General features: G+C 49.3%; 1 protein-coding gene across 7 annotated transcripts in view; it reads right to left on the bottom strand.

Moving 5' to 3' along the window:
* The window catches only part of AIFM3 (AIF family member 3), a 66,940-nt gene that overhangs the window by 28,823 nt on the left and 12,003 nt on the right, over positions 1-26,114 (bottom strand). For 2 of the 7 annotated variants that reach the window (XM_084819717.1, XM_084819716.1), the window contains exons 1-6: positions 14,610-21,636; positions 14,219-14,389; positions 6,853-7,066; positions 3,640-3,749; positions 1,286-1,395; positions 576-620 (exon numbers count right to left, since the gene is read on the bottom strand). In XM_084819717.1, the coding sequence (XP_084675843.1) occupies positions 576-620; positions 1,286-1,395; positions 3,640-3,749; positions 6,853-7,066; positions 14,219-14,389; positions 14,610-14,820 (861 nt within the window). In that variant the 5' untranslated portion in view covers positions 14,821-21,636. Of the gene's footprint in view, positions 1-575; positions 621-1,285; positions 1,396-3,639; positions 3,750-6,852; positions 7,067-14,218; positions 14,390-14,609; positions 21,639-26,114 lie in introns of those variants that run through there. The other 5 variants (XM_084819723.1, XM_084819720.1, XM_084819718.1 and 2 more) reach the window with 4 other exon arrangements.

Here is a 26,114-nt window from a genome sequence, read left to right on the forward strand (position 1 = left end):
TCTCCCACCATGGCAAGAACCATAAGTACCTCTGTGCTTTTTGCATTAGAAGCACGACCCCTTTCCCACTCCCCAAGTTTCTGCTTTTGCCAATGCCCTGAGCGGTTCTTACTTACTAAGAGTAAGACCCTTGGACCCTTGGTCTGATCCAAGACTCTTGGACCCTTGGTCTGATCCAGCAGGGCTCTTCTTATGTTCAGGTTTAGAGCCCTGCTAGATCAGACCAAGGGTCCATCTAGTCCAGCATTCTGTTCACACAGCTGTCAACCAGGAACCCACCAGCAGGACACGAGTGCAACAGCACCCTCCCGCCCATGTTCCCCAGCAACAAGTATATACAGGCATTCTGCCGCTGATACTGGAGGTGGTATGTAGTCATCCGGACTAGTAGACACTGATCGCCTTCTCCTCCAGGCATTTGTCCAACCCCCTTTTAAAGCCATCCAAATGGGTGGCCATCACAACGTCTTGTGGCAGCGAACGCCACAGTCTGGCAACGTGCCGTGTGAAGACCTAACTTGCGCAGGTCATGCCGTAGGATTTTGTGCTGGGATTCCAGTAGCCATCTCGCTCACCTGTTTGCTTGCTCGAATGTACACCTTCTCTTTCTCAATTTTCACCTAGGATTAAAAATTGGCATTAAAAAGGTCATGTTTTATGTTCTAACTTCTCCCCATTCTTAGAATAAGGATTTAATAATTATAAACTAGAAAGAGAAAACCCTGCCTTCCCCCATTAGCAAAAGTAAATGGTCCTTGAAAGTAAACGTTGAGGATTCCAAAGCTGTGCCCATCCAGACAGTAGAAATACATTTGGGTGCCACGTGATCAGAATGCAAGAGTAGCAAAAAAGAGGGTTGCCACCAAAATTCTCACTGCAGCAAAAGCCAGTGCCAGTGTGGAAGAATTGTGAGAGAACTCAAGAACGTCTGAGTCGTACATCCCCAGTAAAAGAGACTCGTGTCTGTAAACTGCTCATCTTGCGGGGATTCGTGGGAAGGGCTAGCTCTAGAGAGTGGCACATTTGGGCTTTTGCCAGGGCCCGAGACCAGCAATGGGCCCCCACGCCTAGCAGCGCCGCCATTCTCAGTTTGCATGGAGCAGGGGCAGCAGGAGAGATTTCTCCATTTGTGTCCCCCCACCGCCACCCCACTGTTCTGGGTTAAGGGAGCCACTGAGGGCCTCCAAAATTCTGCCGCAGAGGGATGCTAAAGATTCCCAGTGCACGGAGAGCCAGGATATTATGTATTTTGCCAGCCTGGCTGTTACACCTGGAGAAAGATCACCTGAAATTTTGGCAGGCTGTCCAACCCAGGGAAGTCTTCTATGTCACCTGTGCCAATGTTGAAGCAAGCCCCGTGCCAGGGGCAACGTACCCGTCCTTTGGACAAAACCCCTGCAGAAAGGATGGGAAGGAGCCACAGGCAAAATAATTCTACCTGCCATGTTGAAACTGCCATATCTCAGGCTTTACTGCTTCTTAAACACCATTAAAAACTGTGAGCAACTAACAGGACAGGCAAAACTTAGTGGTCTGGTTCACATATAACACTAAGCCATGGTGTAGCTTGTTGAAATCTGGCTGCTCGTTGTGTCCAAACCCATCCCTGCAAACAAACTATGGTTTGTTAAGCAGCTACAAACACAAACAGAAGCTTGTTGTTGGCTTATGAAGTCTGGCTTGTTTAAAACCATGGCTTGTCGTATGTCTGAACCCAGACTGTGGCTTATTCCTGGCTTGTTTGTACTGCTGTCTGCCCTGAAACAGAGGTGCCCAGCAAGAGAAGCCTGGAAACACTCTGAAGGCTGGCAAAATGGGCAAGAGAGAAACAAAATCGAAATAGGGGAAACAAACCATGGTTTGTTTCTTCATCTGCAAGACAATTCATAGCTAAAGCAGCAAACCATGGTTAACTTATGTAAACTGCCCAGAGAACTTTGGCTATGGGGCGGTATAGAAATGTAATAAATAAAATAATACCAATAATAGTAATAGTAACAACAACAACAACAACAATGTAAACCATGGCTTAGTGTTATGTGTGAACACAGCCAGTTAATAACAGGACTGTTGTTCAGTTAGAGAATTTCTAGGTGTTTGCTCATCTTACAGTACACTTAAGAGTTGCTCATCACATGTTGGGAATCATACTATAAGCACTTTTATCTCACTGACAGCGTTCACAGCATTCCCCAACCTGGTGCCCTCCAGATGTTTTGGACTTCAGCTCTCTTCACCCCCAGCCAGCATGGCTAATAGTCAGGAAAGCTGGGAGTTGTAGGGCACCAGGCTGAAAAGGCTGAGTTGTCACTTCAGAACTCCGCAACGTTATCATAGGGCTGTATTTACCCTGCACTAGAAAATTAAAAGGTTGCTCCCAGGCAATCCACCAAATTCTTTGACTTGTTAAATTTATATGAATTCAGAAAATTTGAATAATTTTACTTACTTTGAATCATTTATGTAGTAATTGTTATCATTCTGCCCCAGCTGCCGAAATATTTGTTCAGCCACCCATCTGGCTTCTGAATTTTTTTCAGCAGCCATTACCCACACATTTCCAAACATATCTTAATAGCCATAAGGGCTAGAAGCTTGCTTATAATTTGAAAAAATGACAGCTGAGATTCTCAGAGGTTGAATTCTGCACCCACTACAACAGCATTCCCCAATCGGATGCCTTTCAGATGTGTGGGACTGCAACTCCAACCATTCCCAGGCCATTTAACACATCTGGAGGGCACCAGGTTGGGGAAGGCTGCCACACATCCTGCAAATTTCTGTCACACATCCTGCACTTTTTCTACACTCCCGCAGAGTCACAGAATACACGAGAACTCCCCCCAAACTCCTTACTGCCATTCCCACAGGTTTATAGAAGGAACTTCTAGGGGCCATCTATACGGCACCACTTTCACCCTTCACTCCATCGTAACTGCGCAGCATTGCAGCTGCGAATTAGCTTCTGCTGCGGTACACGCGCAACTTACTGCGGACTTCTCCAGCGGAAAAATCCGCTGTGCCCTGACACAGGGCTGCTGAAGTGAAGTAAACTGCAGCAGTTGCGCTGCTCTTTTTTTTTTTACTGTTATATTCAAAAGCGCAGCTGCACAGGCACGTGAGGGTGGGGGTGCGACACTTTGGGTTTTAGTGGCTGTTTTGTATTTTAGGGGCCTTTGTGTCTGTCCGTTCCTCTTTGGTAAGATGTGGGTAGTCTGCTCCTTCGTTACCATGCCAACTGCTTAGCATGGTAACTCTCATGATGGTTCACACATGCGAAGGGGCGAGCCCACGTGAGGGGTACGTGCCTACCCATCATTCCAAAATGGATACCTCTCTGTTACTGCACAGCTGCAAAGGAACAGAGAGGAGTGAAAAGGTGTCACAGAGCGACGCAATCACTAAGCCCGCCTACCCCACGCCCACCACAAACTGTGAAGTCAGTTTGAGGATGGGACAGACAGCTCAGCAACCGTGGTAAACCCGCAGCAAGCTTAAAAAGTGCAGCAAACATTTTCCCTGTGAAAAACACAGTTGGGCTGCGAAGTGGCAACTGCATCGTATGTCGTGAAGGTTCGCAGCCGCCCTGGAATAAATGGCTCATGTAGATGGGAGCCTGGACACATACAAGAGACTGACCTTTCACCAGTGGTGCACCATAGTGAGGACACTTGTGGCCCATGGCATAAAATTCCCCATTTTCTTTGACGAGCAGCGCCTTCCCACAGCCTAGATCAACCTCGCGCATCCTAGAAGGATAGGGATTTTGGTTAAAAAAATAGCTTTAATATTATCTGAAAGCAAACTTGAGTTTTACACTTGCGTTGTTAGCAGGGAGCCTAGCAGAGCGAGGAATGTAGTGTGGACTGTAGTGGTTCTGTGGCTAAGTGGCTGAGCTGTGAACTAGGAAGGTCCACCGGTCGAATTTCATCTCTGCTGTGAAATCGATAAGTGGCCATAGGCAAAACTCTCTCTCTCTCTCTCTTTTCTCTCTCTGCTTCAGCCCTCTGACCTGCAATACGGGTCACTCTACCTTAAAATTGGAAAGCTGACGTGCGAGGCCACCCTCTGCTCCCTGAATGTTATACATGTGTAAGAAAGAAGACCGGCGTGCAGCAGCGAACTGCTGGACCCACGGGCAGCCGTGCTCGAATGCGGACACGTTACGTGCGTCCCAGAGCTAGGAGCCACAGCAGGGAGCGGAGCCTGAAGGTGCTGCTCTTTCGATCCATTAAGGCAAAGCCGGCAAGGGTCCATGTATTTATGCCAGGCCTGGCCAATCCAGAGGCTTCGTGCGGCCTGTCAGTCAGAGGGGCTGGTGTTGCAGACCCCTTCTTCCGTCTGCACCTGAGAAGGGTTCTGAGGCCTGTGTATTCGCGGTCCCAGACAGGCCCTGCGCGAGGCCCCAGCTTCAGATCAGGACGTTTCCGGCTCAGGGCGTTTATTCTTTCCACGCGCACGCGCACGCGCGCTGCAGGCTGAAGGCCACCATCTCCGGCAATAACGTCAGGGCTGCACTGCCCAAGACGTCTGCTCGGGAGGCAGCTGCAAGCATCTCTCAGCACGCCGCCCTTGGGTGCCCCAGCAGGACTGGCGCCAAGGGCAGGCGTGGTCAGGCACCTGCCAGGTCCCACACTCCAGAAAGGCCCCACAGAGAAGAGCCCCGGACCTGCCCCTCCTCTCCCCTGTTGCAGCCTGCTCGTTCACCTGCCCCTTGCTCCGGCGGTGGTGTGAAGGAGCAGCAGGGGTTTGCCACTGCTGACTGGCTCTCTGTCCAGGCAGCAAGTGGGGGCAACGAGGAGGAGGAGGAGGAAGAGCAGCTGGTGACCATGGGGGTGAGAAGGGGGGCTTGCTGCAGGAAGGGCCGCCGGAGGGTCTCTTGCCCAAGGGCCTCCAGAACCTGGAGCCAGCCCCGCGCCCCAGCCCCCTCTTGCGGCGTCCGCAGCCGGCCTTGCTGCATTCTGTGAGAAGCTCTGTTTCAGACCGGGCCAGAACTGCTTGCTAAATAACAACAGAGCGGCATGGGGGCCGGGCGGGGCAGGAGGCGGCAGAGAGAATGGGAGAGCAAAGAGAGTTCACAGCCGCCCTGAAGAGCTGCGTGACCGGCGAGGGAGCCGCCGATGCTTCGGAGCACAGAAGCCGGCCTCGTTTTCCGCTGTGATCCTCTGTCTGTTCAAAACGCAACTGCCAAGACTTGCCCGCTTCTTTCGCCTCGGCCGTTTTGAGCATGGTCCCCCTGGTCTTCCGGTCATTATTTCTCACTGCAGCCTTCCCCAACCTGGCACCCTCCAGATGTGTCGGACTCCCACTCCCACCCTCTCCAGCCAGCACGGCCAATGCAACTGAGGGACCAGGCTTGAGTCAGCCGCTTTATAGGACCAGGTGGAGCCTGGCTGCCACCTGATCCCTGCGGAGCCTACGGTTGCAATACCGCCCCCGGACCGGCTGCAGCGCGGCAGAGAGCAGCTTCCACCTGCAGCAAGTGACCATGCTGGCCCAGAGAGCCTGGATCCTTCTGCAAGAGCCCCTGCTTTGAAGCCACAGGCACCATCCCTCAAATAAGTCTCAGCCGATTGAGGGCCAGTTCAAAAGATGGAGAAGGGCCGATTCAGGACAAGCTGCCATTCTCACAATTATCAAGGCAGCTGGCACCAGTTTGCCTGCAATTTGTAACAGGGGGCCGTGCCCAAGCTCCAGGCAGCCAGGGAGCATCACTTCTGGGGGACAGCTGGTCTCACCACCTCAGGGGACAGGGGGAGAGCTGGTCTTGCCACCTCAGCCACCTCCTCTTGCACTGTTTAGTATAAAGCCCGGTGATGAGCCAGGCGTTTTGCTCTGAAACAGAGAGCAAGGAAGACACCCCCTCTTTGCCTGAGGGCAGATAGGAGAAAGGGGTGCTCTGAGAGCTTCACAAGCAAGTTAAGAGTTTTATGGTTGCAAGCAGCATTACTCTAAAACAGTCACACAACACAGAACGCAGCAAATTGCCCACAAAGGGGGCAGGGGAGGGAAAACACCCCAAGTATTAAAGGCTCTCCTTGCACTATACAGCATGCACAAGCCCTGCAGCAGGGGTGGGCAACTTCTGGGGGTTGGAGGCCACATGGTCCCCCACCCAGAACCAACTGGGGGCCGCCCCCTCCCCTGCCGCTGAAATTGTTTTCAAACAGAATCATGCTCCCACAACGCTTATGGGGGCACGATTTTGCTTCCAAGCAAGGTGTGGACTCCCTGCACACCGCTGATCCAAGCCAAATTGGATCCACCTGTGGATCCAAGCCAAATTGGTCTGTTGTTTGAACTACCAAATGGGGGCCTGAAACAAAACTTGTCATCAGTGCACACCCATAACACACACACACCAAGGCCTTTGCTATATGTAACCTTTCCTTGCTCCTGCACAAAGGCTGAAAGTTGTGCTAATGGGCGTTCTGCTAGCAAATAATAAAGCCGTGTTGCGCATTGGAGGGGAATACTGAATTTGTTCCATGCTCTTGGAGGGATTACAATTCCAAAATCAATGAGGTATGCTATTGGTCTCTGACACTGATGGCAAGCGAACAGCTTCAAAAAGATACTCTGACCATTGATGCTTTGCTTGCTAAGGTTTAGAAAATGCTGTCATCCGTTGTTTGTATTTTATGCAGAACCAAATAAAAGTCTTGATTTCTGGAACAAATGCACTGATGTTGTGAAATTTCACAACTGTTGTAGGAAAAAGTGTTAGGATGTTCAACTATCTTACAGAGATAGTTACTTACTTCGTGGTTTGAGGTCATGTGTGTTTCACGTGTTTTCTAATTTTTATGAAAACACGTAAAATTCTAGTTAAAAAAGAAGTTCTGCACTCACTGCCCATTGTCGAGGTCCTTCACATAACACACAGAGGCTTCGACCACATCCTTCAGGTTCCGGTACGGGTTGATGGCGAGGGGGTGCTCCTCCAGTTGGTAATGCCGTGAAGTCCCGTTGGCTTTGTAGACAATAGGGCTGGCTTTTCCGTTGGGCAACATCTCCTCTTTGGCTCTCTCTTTCTCTGGCAATACCACTTCAATTTTCACTTCAACTGCATGAGCAAACAGAGATCTTTGTTATACCTAATGAGCAAACACCCCTCCCATGCTTGGCTCCAGCCATTGGTAGATAATCTCTTGAAGGGTTACGTCTGCCTCCAGCAGAACCGTTGAAGGCCCAACAAAATGGGCAAAAGATCAGCACAGATGTTCCCTCTTCAAAATCACCAGTTCAATGTACAGTTTGCACAACATCTAAACATTTAGGCAGAAACATGCACTGTTGCAGTTGTGTCGTGTATCATACCATAAGGTTTCAGACCCACAATCCGGGTTGTTCTCATGGAATCTTGAGAAACAGGATTCATTTTAGAACGTTTCCAGCCCTCAAGGCTGCAGGGAAAAACCTGAACACAGGTAGACTGGATGAGGCTTCCAGCAGTCACAGATGGCATCCCTCCTTGTGGCCCCCAACCCCTGTTCTTCTCGCTCTACATATTGCTCTCCACCCCCCACGCACCCTGTAAACCCCACACTATGTCCCCAGTTGATGAACCTTGGGAGGCATGTGGAGGGAGGGGGGAGTTGCAGCTATAAGTTACGCTGGTCTTTTCGGTGGTGGCATCCTGGTACATGCTCTGGGCTGGATCTAGACCAGTACTAACTGTGCACTAGCATCGGCTACCTCTGGTGCAACACCAATAGCATTTGCTGGTGCAACGGGTTTTCAGGGGAAACCCGTCACACCAGCAAACACCACTGGTGTTGTGCTAGAGGCAGCTGATGCTAGTGCAATATCATTTACTTCAGCACTAGAGCCAAATAGGGTACTGCCCAAAGTAAATTGCCCTAATATCTCATTGTAATCAATGTGACAAGTTGGTCATGACTTGAGGTCCCATTGATTTAAATGGGAATTAAGTGCAACTAACATAGTCTGGATCCAACTCAGAGCATCTCTGTGCTCTGGACACAGAGGCCCGTTGCACCAGCATGCACAGTCCCTGTCAGAGAGGTCAGGCCATCCATGGTCTGGGCTGGCACACTTTCCCTACCTGCGGCAGCATCCCCAAGTGGAGCAGTTTACTTTCCCACACAGGGTGAATGTGGCAGGATTGACTTATATGGGAGAAAGTCGAGGGGTTAGGGTCCCACTGGGGGGCCCCATTGGGTTGAGGGCGACTTCTACTTCCTGTCCTATTCAGTCAGAACACAGAAGCCATGACGATGCTACATTTATATATAGCACCGTTCGAGGGTTCAGAGTGCATCATATACATTTTCTCAGCGCTCCTTGCAAGAGCCCTGTAAGGTAGGCTGGTATTAGTATCCCCACATATTGCAGGTAGGGGGACTGAGGCAGACAGAACAGTAGCTTGCTTCACCATTGTTGCCTCAGGAACACCGATATCCCAAGACGCCACTTCCACGCCCTTCCAATCCTGTTCCCTGAAGCCTTAGTCCGCCTCCTCTACTGAACCTCAGCCTAAGTTTGTGCGAACTCAGTAAACTGGCCTAAATGACTGCTCTTCCCCTGCTTTCCCACACCTCCTCGCCTTCTATTGCAGCCTTCTTTCCCCAACCTGGTGCCCTCCAGATGTGTTGGGCTGCAACCTCCATCATTCCCAGGCACTGAGGGGGGCTAGGAATAATGATGGGGGAAGAAATGAAGCAAGCTCACAACAGCTTCCCTCCCTAGTCACCTGGAAGGGATTCTTAATTCTCCACAGGAAACCAGGTGAGTGGCTATTTGCAAGACCGTTGAAAAGGGTCCATCCACTCTTGCAAGACGACCTCATTACAGGGGAAAAAAGACTGGAAGGACACTTTGGTGAGCAGCTCATGAGATGGGAGTGCTTCCAACGGCTGCGCTCAAGTCAGTGCCAAAACCTTTGCCAACCTGCAGGTTCCTGTTGGGGCTAGAAATGCCTCTCTGGGTACATTTCATGGACTCACTGAGCTGCACCATGAATTGGCTCAAGAAGGGGTAGTTCTGCCAATGAAAAAGAGAGAGCTCCCCCCTGCCACCTTCCAAGGCATAATTAGTGCCACTCATCTTGTTTTGATGGAAAACAGAAATTATTTTTTAAAACAAAAACTGATACTCATCACGGCATCATGGCTAACAGATAAAATAAAGCTTTCCCAAGCAACTTTGGATTTCTGGCAAGCAAGGAGAGTGGTGGAAACTGGTAGGTAAGAACTTAAGCACCTTCCTGGATCAGGCCGATCTCGTCCAACTTCTGTCTCCAGCAGTGGTCAAGAAAGCAGACCAAGAGCCAAGTCATTGTGCAGGAAGTGGCATTAATCTAGCCCTCAAGTGTGGAACAGCGGATGGGGAAACTCTGAGCCACAGGCCGAATCTGGCCCGTGGAGGTTCCTCATCTGGCCCACAAAGGCGTCTGACTCCCCAGTGCCTCCCCTCTTCAAGCCCCACCCCTTGGAGGCTACTTGGGGTTTGGGGAGAGAGTGGGGAGGGGAGCCCCGCTTTCATTTGCTTAACCCACACTGTGCCTCGGCCGGGGCCGCTTGTTGCATGCCAGCCTTGCCCAGCCAGGGACCAGATGATGTCAGGGGTGCGGCCGCTGCCTGCATGTCATCTGGCCAGAGGGCCAGGTTGGGGGAGGCATTTAACTCTCCCTATAATATGTTCCCCACCCCTGCTCTAAAGACTAACTGATCCATTTCTTCTACAAAAGCTTGTGCTACAATGATCTGCTCAACTTGAAGGAGCTGCCTCGTTCTCTATCCATCAGGACATGCCATACTTTTTAAAAAGGTACCTGGGCTAGTGGCAATCCCCACATCTTGGGGTATCCTCAGAGAAGCATTTGTCTGTAGACAATCCCCACATCTTGGGGTATCCTCAGAGAAGCATTTGTCTGTAGACAATCCAGCATTCAAGATCATTTACTTCTGGTCATGTAAGAAGCCAGCCTAGAATCAAGGTTGCAACGAGTACACCCTCACGAATGATCTACTACTATCGCTCTACAAAAATGCTAATCAGGAACTGATCTCAGGATCAACATTTAACAGTCACTCAGCCTTGTGGCTAACCAGGGATTTTGCGGTGGGTTGGAGGACTGATCTCTCGCAGGCTTCATACTCAGCCTTGCCTTTGCTTGGCGTCCCTCATATGAACTTTAAACTATTATTGTATTTATATACATATATAGTCTGCAGCAGAACTCAAAATGCTGCGGGGGAAATCCTCTGTAGTTAAGCTATTTTGAGGACACACAATGGATGCTGTTTTGCTACAACTTCCCCCAGCCCCCAACCCTACCCTGGAGAGAGAAAGCCATTATTAATTCCAAGATACCATGTAAAATTAACTACTTCCAGGATTAAGTCATTTTATGGATTAAATTGGATTAAAAACCAAGAGCTCAAGGCAGGTAAAACTCTGCTAAGTATTCTACTCAATCTCTGGCCACCAAAAGCCAGTCTAAATTAAAAATGTCTTATGCCTCTTCTGGAATTTACAGAGGCTCAGGCTTTGGCTAGCCTCCAGGGAAAGATAATTGCAATCCTGAGGGACAGCCATTGGGAATGCCTCTTTGTGCCCCCTTTTAGCCCCAGTTTGGTGCATAGGTGATGGACCTAAGAGAGAGTGCCCCATGTCAGTCTTAAAGGTCATGGTGGAGCGTGAGGGTGGAGGCAACCTCTGAGGCCGGCTGGGTCCAGCAAGCCATTTATGACTGGGTGTGTCATCACTAGCCACATTTTATTGAGCCTGGAAGGTAAGAGGGCAACAGTGCAGAGACTGGAGCACTGATGTAATATGCTGCTGGTGTCACTGCCCTGGGGCACTGCTAGGCACTTAAAGGAGTCAAGTCCCATTCTTTCCATGGGCATCAATGGCAGGGATTTTTCTAAGCGTACTGCCCTGCGGAAGGGGGATTGGGGGGCACAGTGCACTGGGAAGGGAGGGTAACCCCTCCTTGCCCAACTGTCATCCCCCTGGAATCCCCCCCCCCCAGCATGGCAGTTCAGTTTAGGAAAAATCTCCCATTAGCACCAATGCAAAGATTCTCAGCTTAGTTGTCCTGCGGGGGGGTGGGGGGCTGTGGCAGCATGTAAGAAGAAAAGGGTAAACGCTTCCCTCCCCAGTTGAAACCACCCTTGAAAACTGCCCCCTGCCTGGCAGTTCAGCTGAGGAAAAAGGCTTCGATTGGCACCAGTGGACACCTGGGTCTCTGGGAAATAGATCTGTGGCCGTGGGAAACAGATCCAGGGCTGGAGCCCGTCCTTTGACCCAGGCCTAGGACCCTCCCCCCCGCGACATCACCCCCACATCAGAAGACAGGCCGCAGCACTTTTGGCGAGGGAAAGCTCCCAACCCAGCCTTCCCCAGCCCGGTGCCCTCCAGATGTGTTGGACTACAACTCCCATAAACTGTCTGGGGTTATGGGCATTGTAGTCCAACACAGCTGGAGGTTGGGGAAGGCGGCTCCAAATTTTCATCTGGCAGCCACACATCCCAAGCATTTCTATTCCTGACCATTTTCCTTGTCTTCTCGACTTGCCTGCAGCCCATAGGTTGTGTCAGGGTGGACACTGAGCCCATAGAATCCCAGAGTAGTTCTGATTCTGAGGAAGAGCAGTCGCTCCTGGGAGAGGAGCGCGCTCCTCTTTCCCCGGGCCAACAGCTGACGGAGATTCCTCCCACCAGCATTCCTAGCTTAGATAGCAGTCCTGGGAGTGACAGAGCGCGGAAAGCAGACTTGATGGACGCGCGACGCCGACGCAGAGAGCGGCACCAAATGGAGGGCGCAGAAAGGAGGCGTAGTGCCCGGTTGGCGCGCAAACAACGGCTGCGCCCAGAGGATCCAAGGGAAAAGGGGAGGGACTCTCCCTAGTCCTTAAGTTCAGGGGTCTGCCAGGAATTCCCTTTCAAACGGGGACCAACTGTTCCAACTTAGGGCATAGGTACTCTGCTGCTCATATCTAGTTGCTAACAGTAGAGTTGTTAAGTTGTAAAAGAGGAATAAAGCTTTGAAAAGAATCCATTTGTCTGTGTCTGGACTTGGCTACAGGATTAGACTGAGAGAGGCCTCCAAGGAGCCCTTGACAGGCTGCTCCTGCAAGGTAGAAGGGGAAGCCCCACAGGCTGCCCTACCCTTTCTAGGTCCTAACAGCTGTTCATATGAGTGCCATTATGATGGCCTTGCGTCAGCTGAGGAGATGCATTTCTCTGGACTTTTGTGTACCTTGATTGCTTCCTTAAATAGCCATTGATGGCTGGTGGCTACTTCAGCAACTAGAATTTGAAGGACTTACATCCTGCCTTTCTGCCATGGAAGATGCCCAAAGTGGTTCACGGCATAATCGCTAACAGATCAGTAAGAAACAAAATCCCAAACACCAAAAGCAACAGATAAAATATCACAAAGGCACGCAGAAGTAAAACTCAAGAGATGTCCACAGCTAAAATCCTGCTGGAACAGGACGGTTTTACACTTTGCCCGGAATGACATCAAGGAAGAAGGGAGACAGCCAAATCTCCCAAGGCTGGGCGTCTCAAAGATCAGAGGCAGCGACCGAGAAAGCAGAGAATGCGCCAGCCAGTGGCTCCTGAGGCTGAAACCAGCGCTCTGCCCTCACGTGTGCAAGTGGCAGCAGGAGGGAGAAGGGAAGAAGAGTCCAGCTGGGTTTGGGGCTGCAAGAGAGGACAGCTGTGCACGGGACTCCCAGGGACTGGGAGTGGCAACTGTCCCTGGAAAGTGGCAGCTGTCACTTGACCCCCAAAGACCCACCTGTCTTTGTCACAGACAGGAAGGCCAGGATCTCTTCTTGATCATCCCAGAGTGCAGGACACAGAATAATGGGCCCAAGTGACAGGAAGCCAGATTCTGGCTGAACATCAGGAAAAACTTCCTGACTGTCAGAGCAATACGACAATGGAACCAATGACCTAGGGAGGTGGCGGGCTCTCCCACACTGGAGGCATTCAAGATGAGACTGGACAGCCATGTGTCGGGGATGCTCTGACTTGGATTCCTGCACTGAGCAGGGGGTTGGACTCAACGGCCTTGTAGGCCCCTTCCAACCCTACTAGTCTATGAGTCTATGACTCTATGACCCCCGCCATGCGCCTCCATCCTTTAACCCAGTATTGCACAGCACTGCATTGTAATCCCTTGGGCACACTTTGCATTACTTGTGCACCATCTTAATGTATTAGTCTGACTGGGATGCAGAATTAGAATGGCCTCTCATGTTAAAACAGCTCCCTATAGGAATCCCATTTGCATTTCCGTTTCAAAGTGCATGACATTGCTTCGAAAAGGCCAAACGAAAACAGGAAAAAAGAGAGAGACCCTTTTCCCCATTAAAAACCTTGTTGATTTTTCCCCCATTTAAAAGTAAGCAGTACTGGAAATGTCAATCAGTAAATCAGGGAACTAAAACTTTAATTGGTTAAGTGATGGGGACAACTTTAATGAGCAAGGGCAGATTTCAGTTGTTCGTATGTGAAGACTATTCTTGTGCTGGCATGTAGGGGTGTAGGAGGATTTGGTTTCCATTTGCTTAACACCAGAACATGCCCCCTCACGTTCCCAAACACAAGCCCGCTCTGCAGGCAAAGCCTGAATATTCCTGAGCTTGCGATCACATTCGCAAACTGCTTACGTTCGAAAAATGTGCACTTCAGTAACATGCATTTTGGGGAAAATATGCATTTTCACACTTTGGTCAATGTAAAGTACACATTTGGGGGTGCGCTTTAAAAAATGTGCACCTAAATGAGCATTTTTCCTGTTCAGACAACAACGAAAACTTTGCAATCAGGAATGGGAATGAGGTGGACCGAGCTTCAAAGTGGAACTCAGAAAATCTCGCAGAGCTCTAGCCTCGCTGATTCTCCTCTCCCTACTGGCATGTTGAATGAAAAAGACATGAACACGTCTTTCCTTCAAACAAGAAGTGGTTACACTGTAAACTCTCACACTTCCTTCAGGATCTTTTCCTTCAGGAAACTTGTACTGAGGTTTGGATGATATGCAAAATTTTAATTTCATCAAGTAATTAATTGGTTAAAATGCAGATGATTAATCAACAAAAAAACCCTCTTTAATCAGTTGACAGCCCTAATTATTAGTATTTAGATCCTATCATTCTGTGGTGATTGAACCTTCATTGAATCCATTCATTATTTTGACCCAGGATTGGTGGTTCACTGGCTGACTCATATTTACCAAGTTCATTCCGTTTACTTTTTTTAAACCTTGGCATAGTGGTGCCAGGTTTTATCCAGTCCTCTGGAACAGCCTCAGTATTCCAAGATTTATTAAAAATCAGCCTGCTCAGGGGTGCAGAGAGCTCCTCGGCCAATTCTTTTAAAACGCCTGGGTGCACGTTATCTGGTCCTGCGGATTTAAAAACGTTCAACTTTAGTAGATGCCGTTTCATCTCCTCTGTGGTAGGAATATTATACAGGCACTGTTAAATCAGAACACATCACCCATCCGGTTTCCCCAGCTTGGAACACTTTCATTCTTCAGTACAATTGCTGCCATTTTTAAGAACATGAGAAACATCCAGCTGCTAGAACAGACCGAAGGCCCCCAATCACCTCCAGCATCCTACCTTGCACCGTGGCCAGCCAGGTGCCCCAACGGGAAGTCCACAAGCAGGACATGAGCGCGATCGCTCGCTCCCACTGCACTCTTGTTCCCCAGCAGGTAGCATGCAGAGGCAGCATGCCTCTGACCCAGAAGGGAGCATATGGCCATCGTGACCAGTAGACATTGATAGCCCGATCCGCCATGATTTTGTCTAACCATCTTTTTGAAGCCATCTAAATTGGTGGCCATCACTTCTTAAGGATGCAGACTTCCGAGTTTCACTAAGCACCACATGAAGAACTACTCCTTTCTTAACACATCTACTTAGCAAAGAGTAAAGAGAGATATCAAATTGAGGTTGCAATCCTATAGACCAGCCTCCCCCAACCTGTGGCCCTCCAGATGTGTTGGACTACAACTCCCATCACCAGCCAGCACACCCAGCAGCCCTGCTGGTTGGGGGTGACAGGAGTTGTACGCCAGCAATCTGGAAGGTGCCAGGTTGGGAAAGGCTGCTACACACACTTACCTGGGAATAAGTCAGTGGGACGTACTTGAGTGGACATGTACAGGATTGTGTCACAAAGCAGAAGTTATAGTGGGTACTTCACACACACACACATGCACACACACTGTCACAGTTTCCATCAAGGGTGGGCAACCGCAGGCGGTCTAGGGACGTTTGGGGCAGCCGTCCGCATGGTGTGCTCAGTGGGCTCGCCTCCCTAAGGGCCCCCCTCCTCCTCACCACTGCCTATCTGCTTGCCCTCTCCCTCTGCCAACACATCACTGCCCCAGGGGAGAAAGCAAGGCTGTCAGGGTTCCCCTAATGACCTGGACCCCCTGAGCAACTCCTTAAGGATCTCTTGCCCCCTTAGGAGTCTCACCTTCCTTCTTTTGAACTTCCCCTTCCCAATAATGTGGGGTTTAAGCTGCGGACATGGGGTGATTGGCACCCGGGTTTCAACAACAAGTTTACTGGTAAATTAAAGCAAGCAAATTACAACTCAAGGTGTCTACAGAATAGAGCTGCGTGATACAAAAGGCCTTAACAGAAAATAAAGGTTGCAAAAACACACGCTCCTGTTCCCTAGCTGCACGTAGACTTCTCCAGGGGGCTTCTTCCTGCTGTCTCTTCCTGCTCTGGTCTTCCTCTCTCTCTCCCCCTTATTATCCCCTCCTTCCCCAAAACTGAAAGTACTGTTTCAAACCTGGAGAAATGAAACTTAACTCCGGAATACGAGACATAACCAGGGAAATGAAACTACTCTTCACACAGATACCCCCTGCCCCAATAGGCCTGAGCTTTTTCTTTTCCTTGCCCCTGTAGGCCTCAAACCTTCACATCAGGTGAATGGAGGCTGCTGGTCCTTCCCCTCAGCCTCAGGGCAGGTGAGCAAGTCAGACAAGGATGAGGGGTGGACAGGCTGGCAATGCCCCCCCTGGGGGGGGTTGCATTTTGGTAGATGCCCAGTGGTTCTGACCACTGACACCAGCCCAGCCCAGAACTCTCTCCCATGCCAACTGCTCTCTAAAAATATTTAAACATATACCCAAACTGAGATGTTTCAACACACCCACAGTTCCATCACCCTTTTCACTGGGAAAATCAGCTGAAAGAGTTCCCGAGGCCCATATTTCTAAATGATGAACTGGGCGTCTCATTCCCGGATGGAAGAACCCAAGATGGCCAGGTGAGTCGGACTCTGTACTCTTGAATCCAAATTCCCCCACCCAGCCCCGATGAGCCCCATTCTAATAATCACAACCTCCACTTTTCCACTGAACTGCATGGTTATTTTCTGCCTGTTGCTGCTCTCCCTTCAATTTCCATCCTGCACCATTTTTCTAAAGAGGGGGTAGGATGCATTCCAACACTTAAGCCAGGGATGGGCAACTTGTGGCCATCCAGATGTTGTCAGACTCCAGCTCCCATCATGCCTCACCATTGGCTATGCTGTCTGGGGCTGATGGGAGTTGCATCCGACAACACCCTCCTCATCCCCGACTTAAGCTGAGTGATGAAACATTTAATTATTTCACTAACAACTATTGACACGAATTGCTGATTTAGCCCTCTGCAAAAAGGGATTTTGTGTATATTTGGCAACATACTCCTATTTTTGTAATTAGCATTTTTTTAAATGAGTAGGGCAGGTTCCTGCTTTCACACCTTCAGTTGAATGCACGCTTGGGTTGAAAGCTGGGCCAGTGGACACAGGTGGGTGCCGCCTGCCCCATCTGCTGGACCCCGTGTTCCACTAAATGGGCAAAGGGGCCTCAAGAGCCGTCATCTGGCAGGGGAGCAGGCAGTGGGAAGGGAAGGGGTGCATAGGCTTCTGTGGAAACCGAACCTGTAAGTCCTTTCTCCTTCATTCTGCGTGGGAACAGACGCCACCATAGTTGCTCGGTGGAAAGGGAACGAGGTTCTGACCCTAACATATTCCTGGTGGCAGGCTGAGCCACAACGTGTGGACACCACCGGTTTATCATTAAGCAGCCCAGAGCCTTCACTTGCTTATATCCTTGCATGTGGGCACCCCGCTTCCAAGCAGTGAGAAGTTTCAGGGGCTCCAGCGCATAGCCAGGGTTCCGTTTCCTTAGGAGGTCACTGGAGACTCACAGCATTTCTGTGATAGGAGGTTTATTTACAGATCTCTACAGGCTGAGCTTAAGAGGAGGGTCTACAGCATTAATAAGCCAACAGATTCCTGTTCCACATCAGAGTTCTAGGGGAATTCATAGGGGCATAGGATTTCCCATACAAAGAGCAAAGTCAGCTCTCTGCAGCCTCTTCCAATCCAGCACACACACAGGGCCTGTTCACATGTCATGGCAGACCACTGTGGGTTAGTTTATCTGCGGGGGCTGTTACATTATGCTGGGGCCCCCATGGGTGCCTGGCTTGCTGTGGCTTGCTGTGCTGTGCAAACCCAGGTGTCGGGTTGTTTGAGGTTTAGACAACCCTGAAATAACCTTAGAACAAGCCATGGTTTTCAGGGTGGTTTGTAAAACCACCCCAGCCAGCCACACTCACTGGGTTCAGATGTCACAACAACCCACACCCGGCGAGGGTAATTATGCTAATTAGGCAGCTTGCAACCCACACCTGGAGGGAGGGAGAATAAGCCACCATGGGTGATTTTCCCTCCGTGATCATGGGAACCTGGTCACAGAGTTGGAAGGGATCCTGAATCTGTTTGCAGTCAGAGGCACTGGCCTGAAAGGTTATTCAGACCAATCCCAAACCCCGTGGAGGCTGGTAGCACCGATGTTAGTGGTGTGGTGAATCCACTCTAGGTTTCAGTCAGAACTCTAAAGGAGCTCTTTTTGAGTTCTGACTGGTTCCGATTGAAACCTGGAGCAAAGTTAACGCCCCACTAACATTGGAGCCACCAGCATCCACTGCCCAAACCCATACCACACAATTCCTGGTAGTGCAACTGGGAGAGCACGTGGTTGCATAAAGACTCTTTGCAAAGGCTCTCTACATTCACTCAGAGACACTCTCTGCTGGCTCCCACATTGCAGGGCGCTGGGGAGACATGCTGGGCTGAGCACCAGCGGGGCTTCCCCTAACTCCTGTTCACCTTCAAAGAAGTCATTAATGAGGCAATAAGAGAAACACCGTCACATGCCATGGATTAAAGACTCGCTGATTATGTTGCCATAGAAGAGCTGGCCCTTCGCACTCTCCAAGGGGCTTAACCTTTCGGAACACAGTCCAAGGATAAGTGTGTCCTGCCAACTGGATTGAGGAAAAGTTAACGAACATGGTTTTTATACCCTCTTACTTGTTAGAAATCTTATTCTCTATCAAACACAACGCAGTCGCTTCCTTGCCCGATGGGAGCCTCCCAGGGCAACTTGGCCCTGTCTCGTACACGCACGACGCAAACACACCCGTGCTTACGCAGCGCAAGGCTTCCCAGCCCTCCTCAAGAAAAGTGAAACCGAACAGAATCACACAATTCAGCGGGGAAGAGAAGGCTGTGATTTTTAGAAGGGGCCTCAGCAGAACTTTATTGCCGGAGCGGGAAATTCAGATTTGACAGTACAGACTCAAAGACTTAGAAGTCAGCTAACGGAGAGTCGAACGCCCTGTTGCTCCCTGACTGCATGAGCCACCCGGTTCCCCAAACGGAAATAAAGGGCCTTGCGAACGGCACTGCCACTGATTTTCAAAATGCAAATGGCAATGAAGCTGTGGGTATGTCAGAAAGCCAAGGGGGCCTGGGCTGGGGTTGTTGCTTTCGTACAGTGCTTGGGAGCTTCCCTGAGCCCTCTGGCCAACCGCCATCAGGAAAGGGAAGCGGGGCTAGACGGACCCTTGCTGTGATCAGGCAGAGCTGCTCTTGTGTTCTTTACATTATGGTTTTTTTTTTAAATGCCTTCTGTTTAAGAGAAGAATTAAGGTGCTCACCCATTCGCTCATGCATTAAAAAGCCTGGACCCTGTCAATGAAGGAGACATTGGGCTCCCTTCCCATGCACCCAAGCTTTTCCTTGGGGTTTCAGCCCCAATCCTCTTCCCTTCTCTTGCAGGCTGAGGGGAATGCTGAGGGGAACGCTGAGGGGAACAATATTATGGGGTCAGTGGCCACGTTGTTGCACACTGCCCCCCTCCCCGTTTCCCTGTATCTCTATTTGGGTTAGAGCAGGGGCAGGTAACATGGCGCCCGTGGGCACCAGTATGCCGTCGGGCACCTCTCTTGGAGCCCATCAAGGTGCCCTGTCCTTCCTACTTTTTATTTTTTTTAACAACAGAATTTCTTACAGGCAGCTGGGATCACTTCAAAGCCAAGTGAGGGCCTTTAGGTGCTCCCATGTTCTTGGCCCATGGATGCCTCCAGGCCACATGTGGGGCTCAGAGACATTCTTAGGAAATGAAGGTGGCGGGTGGCTGCAGGCTGATTCTCTCATCTGCAGTGTGCCCATTTTGTGGGGGTGCCCAGCACAGTTCCTCAAATTGCCAAATGTGCCCATGGATCCAAAGAGGTTGCCTACCCCTGGGTTAGAGAGAATGGCATCTGGCAGGCTGAATACTGAGGCAACAGGGTAGAGGGGGAGGGAGCGAGAGGCCTGGGGGAAGACAGGCCTGGGGTAAGTCAGTGTCTGTATCATCATGAAGTGACTCCCAAGTTAGCAAGAGCAAGAAGGAGGAAAGTCCCACGTTTATGAGTAAAGATGGATATAGGTTGGCCTTTGCAACAGGTTGGCTCTGTTTAAAATTACTTAACAGGCAGAATAGTCCTGTACTCTAGGAGGCCGGCGTAAAGTCCTGCCGTCAACAGAGGTGGAACATATAGGACATGGCATAAATGTGCCCCTCCCCAGTGCTGCCCATGCCTCCCCCATAACTCCGGCCCGTTCTAGGTTCCACAAATGCATCTTCACCACCGGAAAAGCTCCACCAGCCAAGTGTTCTGCCTGCATACCTGGGGTGCCCCACTGTGTATTTTCTGTGGCAGCAGCATATCTTATGTTCTGTTGACACCGCGGGCTTAGGCCATATCCTAAAGCCTCTCGGTTAGCAGATCTCAAGTATAGGATGGCATCCTAAATCTTTAGAATTTATGAGCAGAGCAGAGCGAGTGCTGGGCTCTGAGAATGTTTGAAAAGTTCCTTTTCTGGTTTTACTTTCGTAACCCCACACTCGAGACTGTACTCTGCATCTTAAGATAAGCGCTGGCTGGCTGACAGGATTAAAAGTTTAGAATTTACAAGCATATATCTCATATGCTGACATACCACTGACTCAGCGATTTCCATGCTTTTTGCTGCATGAGTGAATTTGTAAGGGCAATAAAGGCTTAAACAGAAGGGTTTTTTGACCCTAGAATATTCTCTTTGTTTGACAAAGAAATCCACCAAATTAGATGAGCCCTCAGGGTGGAAGATGACAACATTTAACCACACCAGAGTTCTATTAATGATTAGATTTAACTGCACTTTAATGTACGGATGTGCACTGATCACAAGATTCAGTTTGGACCCCAATTCGGAGATTCAGAAAACAGCTCGATTTGCTTTGGACCAATTTGGAGGCCATCCGGTTTGACTAAGGGGCAGATCTAAATTTCAATTTGGAAATCAGAAGCTTCATGCCACCCACTGAGTATAACTGTAAATCAACAAATGACTATAACTTTTTTGCAGTTTGACAGAATTGGATGAAATTCATAGGCATAGTAGCCCCTGGTAACATGCCACATTTCAGGCAAATAGGTGCAGGGGGTGGATGATGTATGTAAGCATAGGGATGGACGGAACACTTACCTTCCATTCCGTTCTGTTTCCGCTGGGGGGGGAGGTGCTCCGTCCCTCCCCCCGGAATCCTCGACGGGGGGGAGGTGATCCGGTTCTCCCCCCGCCCCGGAATCCTGCCCGGCCGGCTCCGCTCCGCGTATTGACGTAGACTAAGACGGCGAAAAATAAGGAACGCAAATGGTGGCGGCTGTAGCCGCCGCCATTTGCGTACATGTTGTTGTGTGTGTGTTTTTAACCCAGACGTGATAGGCTACGTAAGTCTTTATGTAGCCTATCAAATCTATGTAAAAAACAAACAAACAAACACACAGACTGCAAACGGCGGCCGTGGCAGCCGGTTGGAAGACCAGCTGCCGCCGCCGCTGAAGCCGCTGCTGGAGCCGCCGCTGTCTGGAACATCCGCCCCAGGTAAGTGTCGTCCCGGGAGGGATCTGCGGGGGGCCGGGGAGGTGGCAGGCCGTTCCATCACGGATTTCAGGGGGCCAAATACACTGGCATTTGGCCTCACCGAGATCCGTGGTGGAATTCTCTGACATCCCTATGTAAGCATACCATGGCAGAAGGACCTGAACATCCAGCATTTTTCAAGCAAGCACCCAATGCTACTCCAGCCTCCCAGGTCCCACACACACCACAACATCGCTTCTAACATTCCTGCTCCTGGGAGAACTAGCAAAGCACAATGAACACTGGATCAGTCCTGTGATATATTGCTTCAACTTCCCTCCCCAGAAGAATGGGGGTTGGACAGCCCTGGTAAAACCATTCATAGAATCATAGAATAGTAGGGTTGGAAGGGGCCTACAAGGCCTTCGAGTCCAACGCCCTGCTCAGTGCAGGAATCCAAGTCAGAGCATCCCTGACAGGTGGCTGTCCAGCCTCGTCTTGAACGCCTCCAGTGTGGGAGAGCCCACCACCTCCCCAGGTCATTGGTTCCATTGTCGTATTGCTCTGACAGTCAGGAAGTTTTTCCTGATGTTCAGCCGGAATCTGGCTTCCTGTCACTTGAGCCCATGATTCCGTGTCCTGCACTCTGGGATGATTGAGAAGAGATCCTGGCCTTCCTCTCTGTGACAACCTTTCAAGTACTTGAAGAGCGCTATCATATCTCCCCTCAGTCTTCTCTTCTCAAGGCTAAACATGCCCAGTTCTTTCAGTCTCTCTTCATAGGGCTTTGTTTCCAGTCCCCTGATCATCTTTGTTGCTCTCCTCTGAACCCTCCCCAGCTTGACTGCATCCTTCTTAAAATGTGGTGCCCAGAACTGCACACAGTACTCCAGATGAGGCCTAACCAGTGCTGAGTAGAGGGGAACCAGTACTTCCCGGGATTTGGAAGCTATGCTTCTATTAATGCAGCCCAAAAGAGCATTGGCCTTTTTTGCAGCCACATCACATTGTTGGCTCATATTCAGCTTGTGATCGACAACAATTCCAAGATCCTTCTCGCTTGTAGTGTTGTTGAGCCACGTATCGCCCATCTTGTAACTGTGCATTTGGTTTCTTTTTCCTAGGTGCAAAACTTGGTATTTATCCTTATTAAATGTCATTCTGTTGTTTTCTGCCCAGCACTCCAGTCTATCAAGATCACTTTGAATTTTGTTTCTGTCTTCCAAAGTATTAGCCATGCTGCCCAATTTTGTGTCATCTGCAAATTTGATCAGCATTACATGCACCTCCTCCATTCAGTGTGATTAGACACTGAAACAGCCATTCACAAAACTACATCCCTCTTTCCTTCCCCCTTCTTTCCACCCTGGAATTTTCCTTATATGGAGAGCTTGGAGGAAAATGTATATTTGTAGACACACTGTCTGGGTCTCTGGATCCCTCCGAATCCACATCGCTCATGAAGCTTCAGGAGGGTTCCGTTTCAGTTCAGACATCTCCCGAATCTTTTCTAATCAGCCCAATTCAGTTCAGGATTCAGCTGAACCTAAAACACACACCCACTTTAAGGTGCTGAAAGTACTTAATGTATAGTGACCCAGTTTTGATCCAGATGCTCGGATAGGATAGGGCTCTTCAAGTATTTGAAAGGTTGTCACAGAAAGGAAGGCCAGTATCTCTTCCCAATCATCCCAGAATGCAGGACACGGAATAATGGGCTCAAGTGACAGGAAGCCAGATTCCGGCTGAACATCAGGAAAAACTCCCTGACTGTTAGAGTAATACGACAATGGAACCAATGACCTAGGGAGGTGGTGGGCTCTCCCACACTGGAGGCATTCAAGATGAGGCTGGACAGCCATCTGTTAGGGATGCTCTGACCTGGATTCCTGCATTGAGCAAGGAGTTGGACTTGATGGCCTTGTAGGCCCCGTCCAACCCTACTATTCTATGATGCTATGAAACAGATATGTCTGAAAGTCTCAGCAAATACAGCAGCCAACCTGGTCCCCAATGACAAAAAGGTTCCTTGAAGCTATTGAAAGTTTCTTCTACATAAAGCAAGATAATGTTCAGGGACAAAATTATTGAGCTTTAAGAATAGAGAAGTCTTCTTTCTATATTGTAATTAGATAGCACATATTGACCTCAAAGAGGCACTTGGGAAATATGGGTTCTCAGCTCTCCCAAGATGCCTCTTCACTCTAGATGGAAATGTGGTGTCCATCTTCTTACACAGAACAAGAGAAAAGTCAGCCACACACTAGATTACACACACACACACACACACACACACTTACGCACTTCTCCCCCCACCCCTAAATTATACTGCTGAAATGAAGAAAGCTTGGAATAACCAGGAATATATTTTTGTGTGGAAGGACAGTGAGCTCCTTTCAGTTCTGGTATTCAGAACAAATTCCTGAGCTCAGAATTCTGTAATTATGTTGCACCAGGCTCTTGTTAATGGATCTCAAGATTCTAGTAAAAAAACAAAATAGATTGCACAAGCCTGAAGTCTGTCCACTCCTGTACTAAAAGATCATGCTTTTTTAATGATGGAAGGTCTACCTCCCAAAGCTGATGGATTTGTAATCCCAAGTTTTCAATGTTTACAGCTCCAACATTTTTTTGCTAATGATATTGTCCTACAACATATGAATAGAAGGTTAATTTTATTTTAATTTATTCATTGCAATAATACTCATTCCTGCAATGGATTGGTCTCAACCATTATTTATAAAATCATAATCCTGATTGGGACATGTGACAGAGTGGCTTTAAAATGTATTTAATATAGTATACAACAGTAACAAATTGACAAATGGCTTATTTTAAAAAAATCAATATAGAAAAATAAATTAATCTGATCCATTGAAATGTTTCTGGTTTGCTGAACCGTTCTGCTTGAGTGGTCCCCCTCCTCTTGCATAGCCAAGAGAAATGCAGGAGCTTTTGCTTCCATTTTAAGCTAACCACAGCTTAGTGCTATGTCTGAACCTGTTGAAATGATTTTTAGTCCTAACTGTGGTCAACTGAACAAAGCAAACTTAGAACCATGGTTTGTGAAGCTGTCTTGTTTCAACTAACCATAATTTAGACGGGGTGCGCAAACGCCAGGAAGGCACCAGTCCATCGGTGGTCAGGGAAAAGGGTCACCTGGGCAGTCCCCGGCAGGCCAGATTTGACACAGCCCTGAGGATCAACACCCCTGATCTAAACTGAGGTCTGAAATGCAACGTATGCTTTGGTGTCCCCCTCCTGATGGTCACAAGCACAGGCTTTCTCAAGACGTTTGCTGCCTGAGGCACAGCAGACCGGACTGGCACTTGAATCTTACTTCAGCGCTGGCTGCCTCCATGGCACCTGAGGGCGGCCAGCTAGATGGCTGAGGGGCTGCGAGGCAGGCTGGTGTCATCTCTACAGCTCTGTCCTCCAGCACCTCCCCACCACTCACTGCTCCACACCAACTGCTGGCTGAGGCAGCTGCCTCACTCCACCTAACAGAAGAGCCGGCCCTGTTCATCAAGTATTTCTGAAATTTAGCCAGGTTATACCCCCACTTAGGTAGATTCTCCATGGCAAACTTCATAGAGGTAGGACAAATGGTCTTGATTATATGATGAATAGAATGTTCAGGTTGTGCAATGGCAAAACCAAGACAACTTAAACACTGGAGTCACACAACAGCAGCTCCACATAAGAAGAGTATGTCAGCGCCGTCTTTCTACAGAGAAGCGTTGGAGCTAAGAAAAGAGGAAGATAAATAAATTACGACAACCAAGATGAATAAGTAACAGCACAAACCTTGCCAACTCCATTCCAGGCATCCAAGCCTGCAACCCTACACTCTAGATACATTTACTAAGAGCTCTCCATGTGGTACGCGCCATTTCATTTCACGGTGCTACTGTGTGTTTTCTGTAGGTTTAGGAGAAAGTGGCAATACACCTACAGATAGAGGGAGGGGGTTGCATGACTAAAAAAGAGAAGCAAACAGCCCCATATCCACCCACCCTTTCCCTCTAGAGTCATTTTCATAGATCTTCCCCAGATATTGCTGTAAGACGCCTTGGGAGGGCTTCTGCCCTGAAAGGCGACCAAGAAATGTTATAGATAGATGACAGACAGACAGACAGACAGATGATAGATATAGATAGATAGATAGATAGATAGATAGATAGATAGATAGACAGACAGACAGACAGACAGATTCCCTCTAATAGCAAACTCAGGTGGTTGAGTGCCTATACATTTGGAGGCAAAACAGGGGCACCCTCCCTCCTCCAAAAAGGGAGTGGTTCTACATCCTTGGGAGAAGTAAACAAGATTGTAAACTAAAAGAAATATTAAACCCTACAAATGGCCCAGCAAGGCCAACAAATGGCCTTGTGGGAGCCCAGGACTTACATAAGGTTGGTGGCAGCTAAGGCTACAGAGAGAAGGGAAAGGGGTCTAAAGGAACCAGACGCCAGGCAGACTTTGTGAGTCTATCAATGCAGTCGATGAGAGCAGCTGGCCCTGGAATGTTAGGGTGTCAGATAAGAAGAAAAAATGGAGGGTACAAGAAGAGAGGGAACTGGCCTACTACCCCCCACAGTTTACAACAAATATTCTGGAGGGAGGATTGTGCATACCAAGAAGTTTTTAAAAACTCCTTTCTCTGTGTTATATGGGGATGTTTCAGGAAGAAGTAAAGGAAAAAGGACAACTTTTCCCTTTCCCACTCCTCAGAGCCCCCTACTTCAAAATGCTCTGGTTCCAGGTTGGAAGCCCTCTAGCGCTATAGCAGGGGAAGGCTGGGGGTGGGGGGGAATGAAAGGTGTCCCTTTTCTCCCTGGCCCTCCTGAAACTCTCCCATGTCCTGAGAG

This window comes from Heloderma suspectum, chromosome 13 (genome assembly GCF_057233095.1).
Source record: "Heloderma suspectum isolate Gila_16-S chromosome 13, 16-S_ref, whole genome shotgun sequence".
Lineage (NCBI taxonomy): Eukaryota > Metazoa > Chordata > Lepidosauria > Squamata > Helodermatidae > Heloderma > Heloderma suspectum.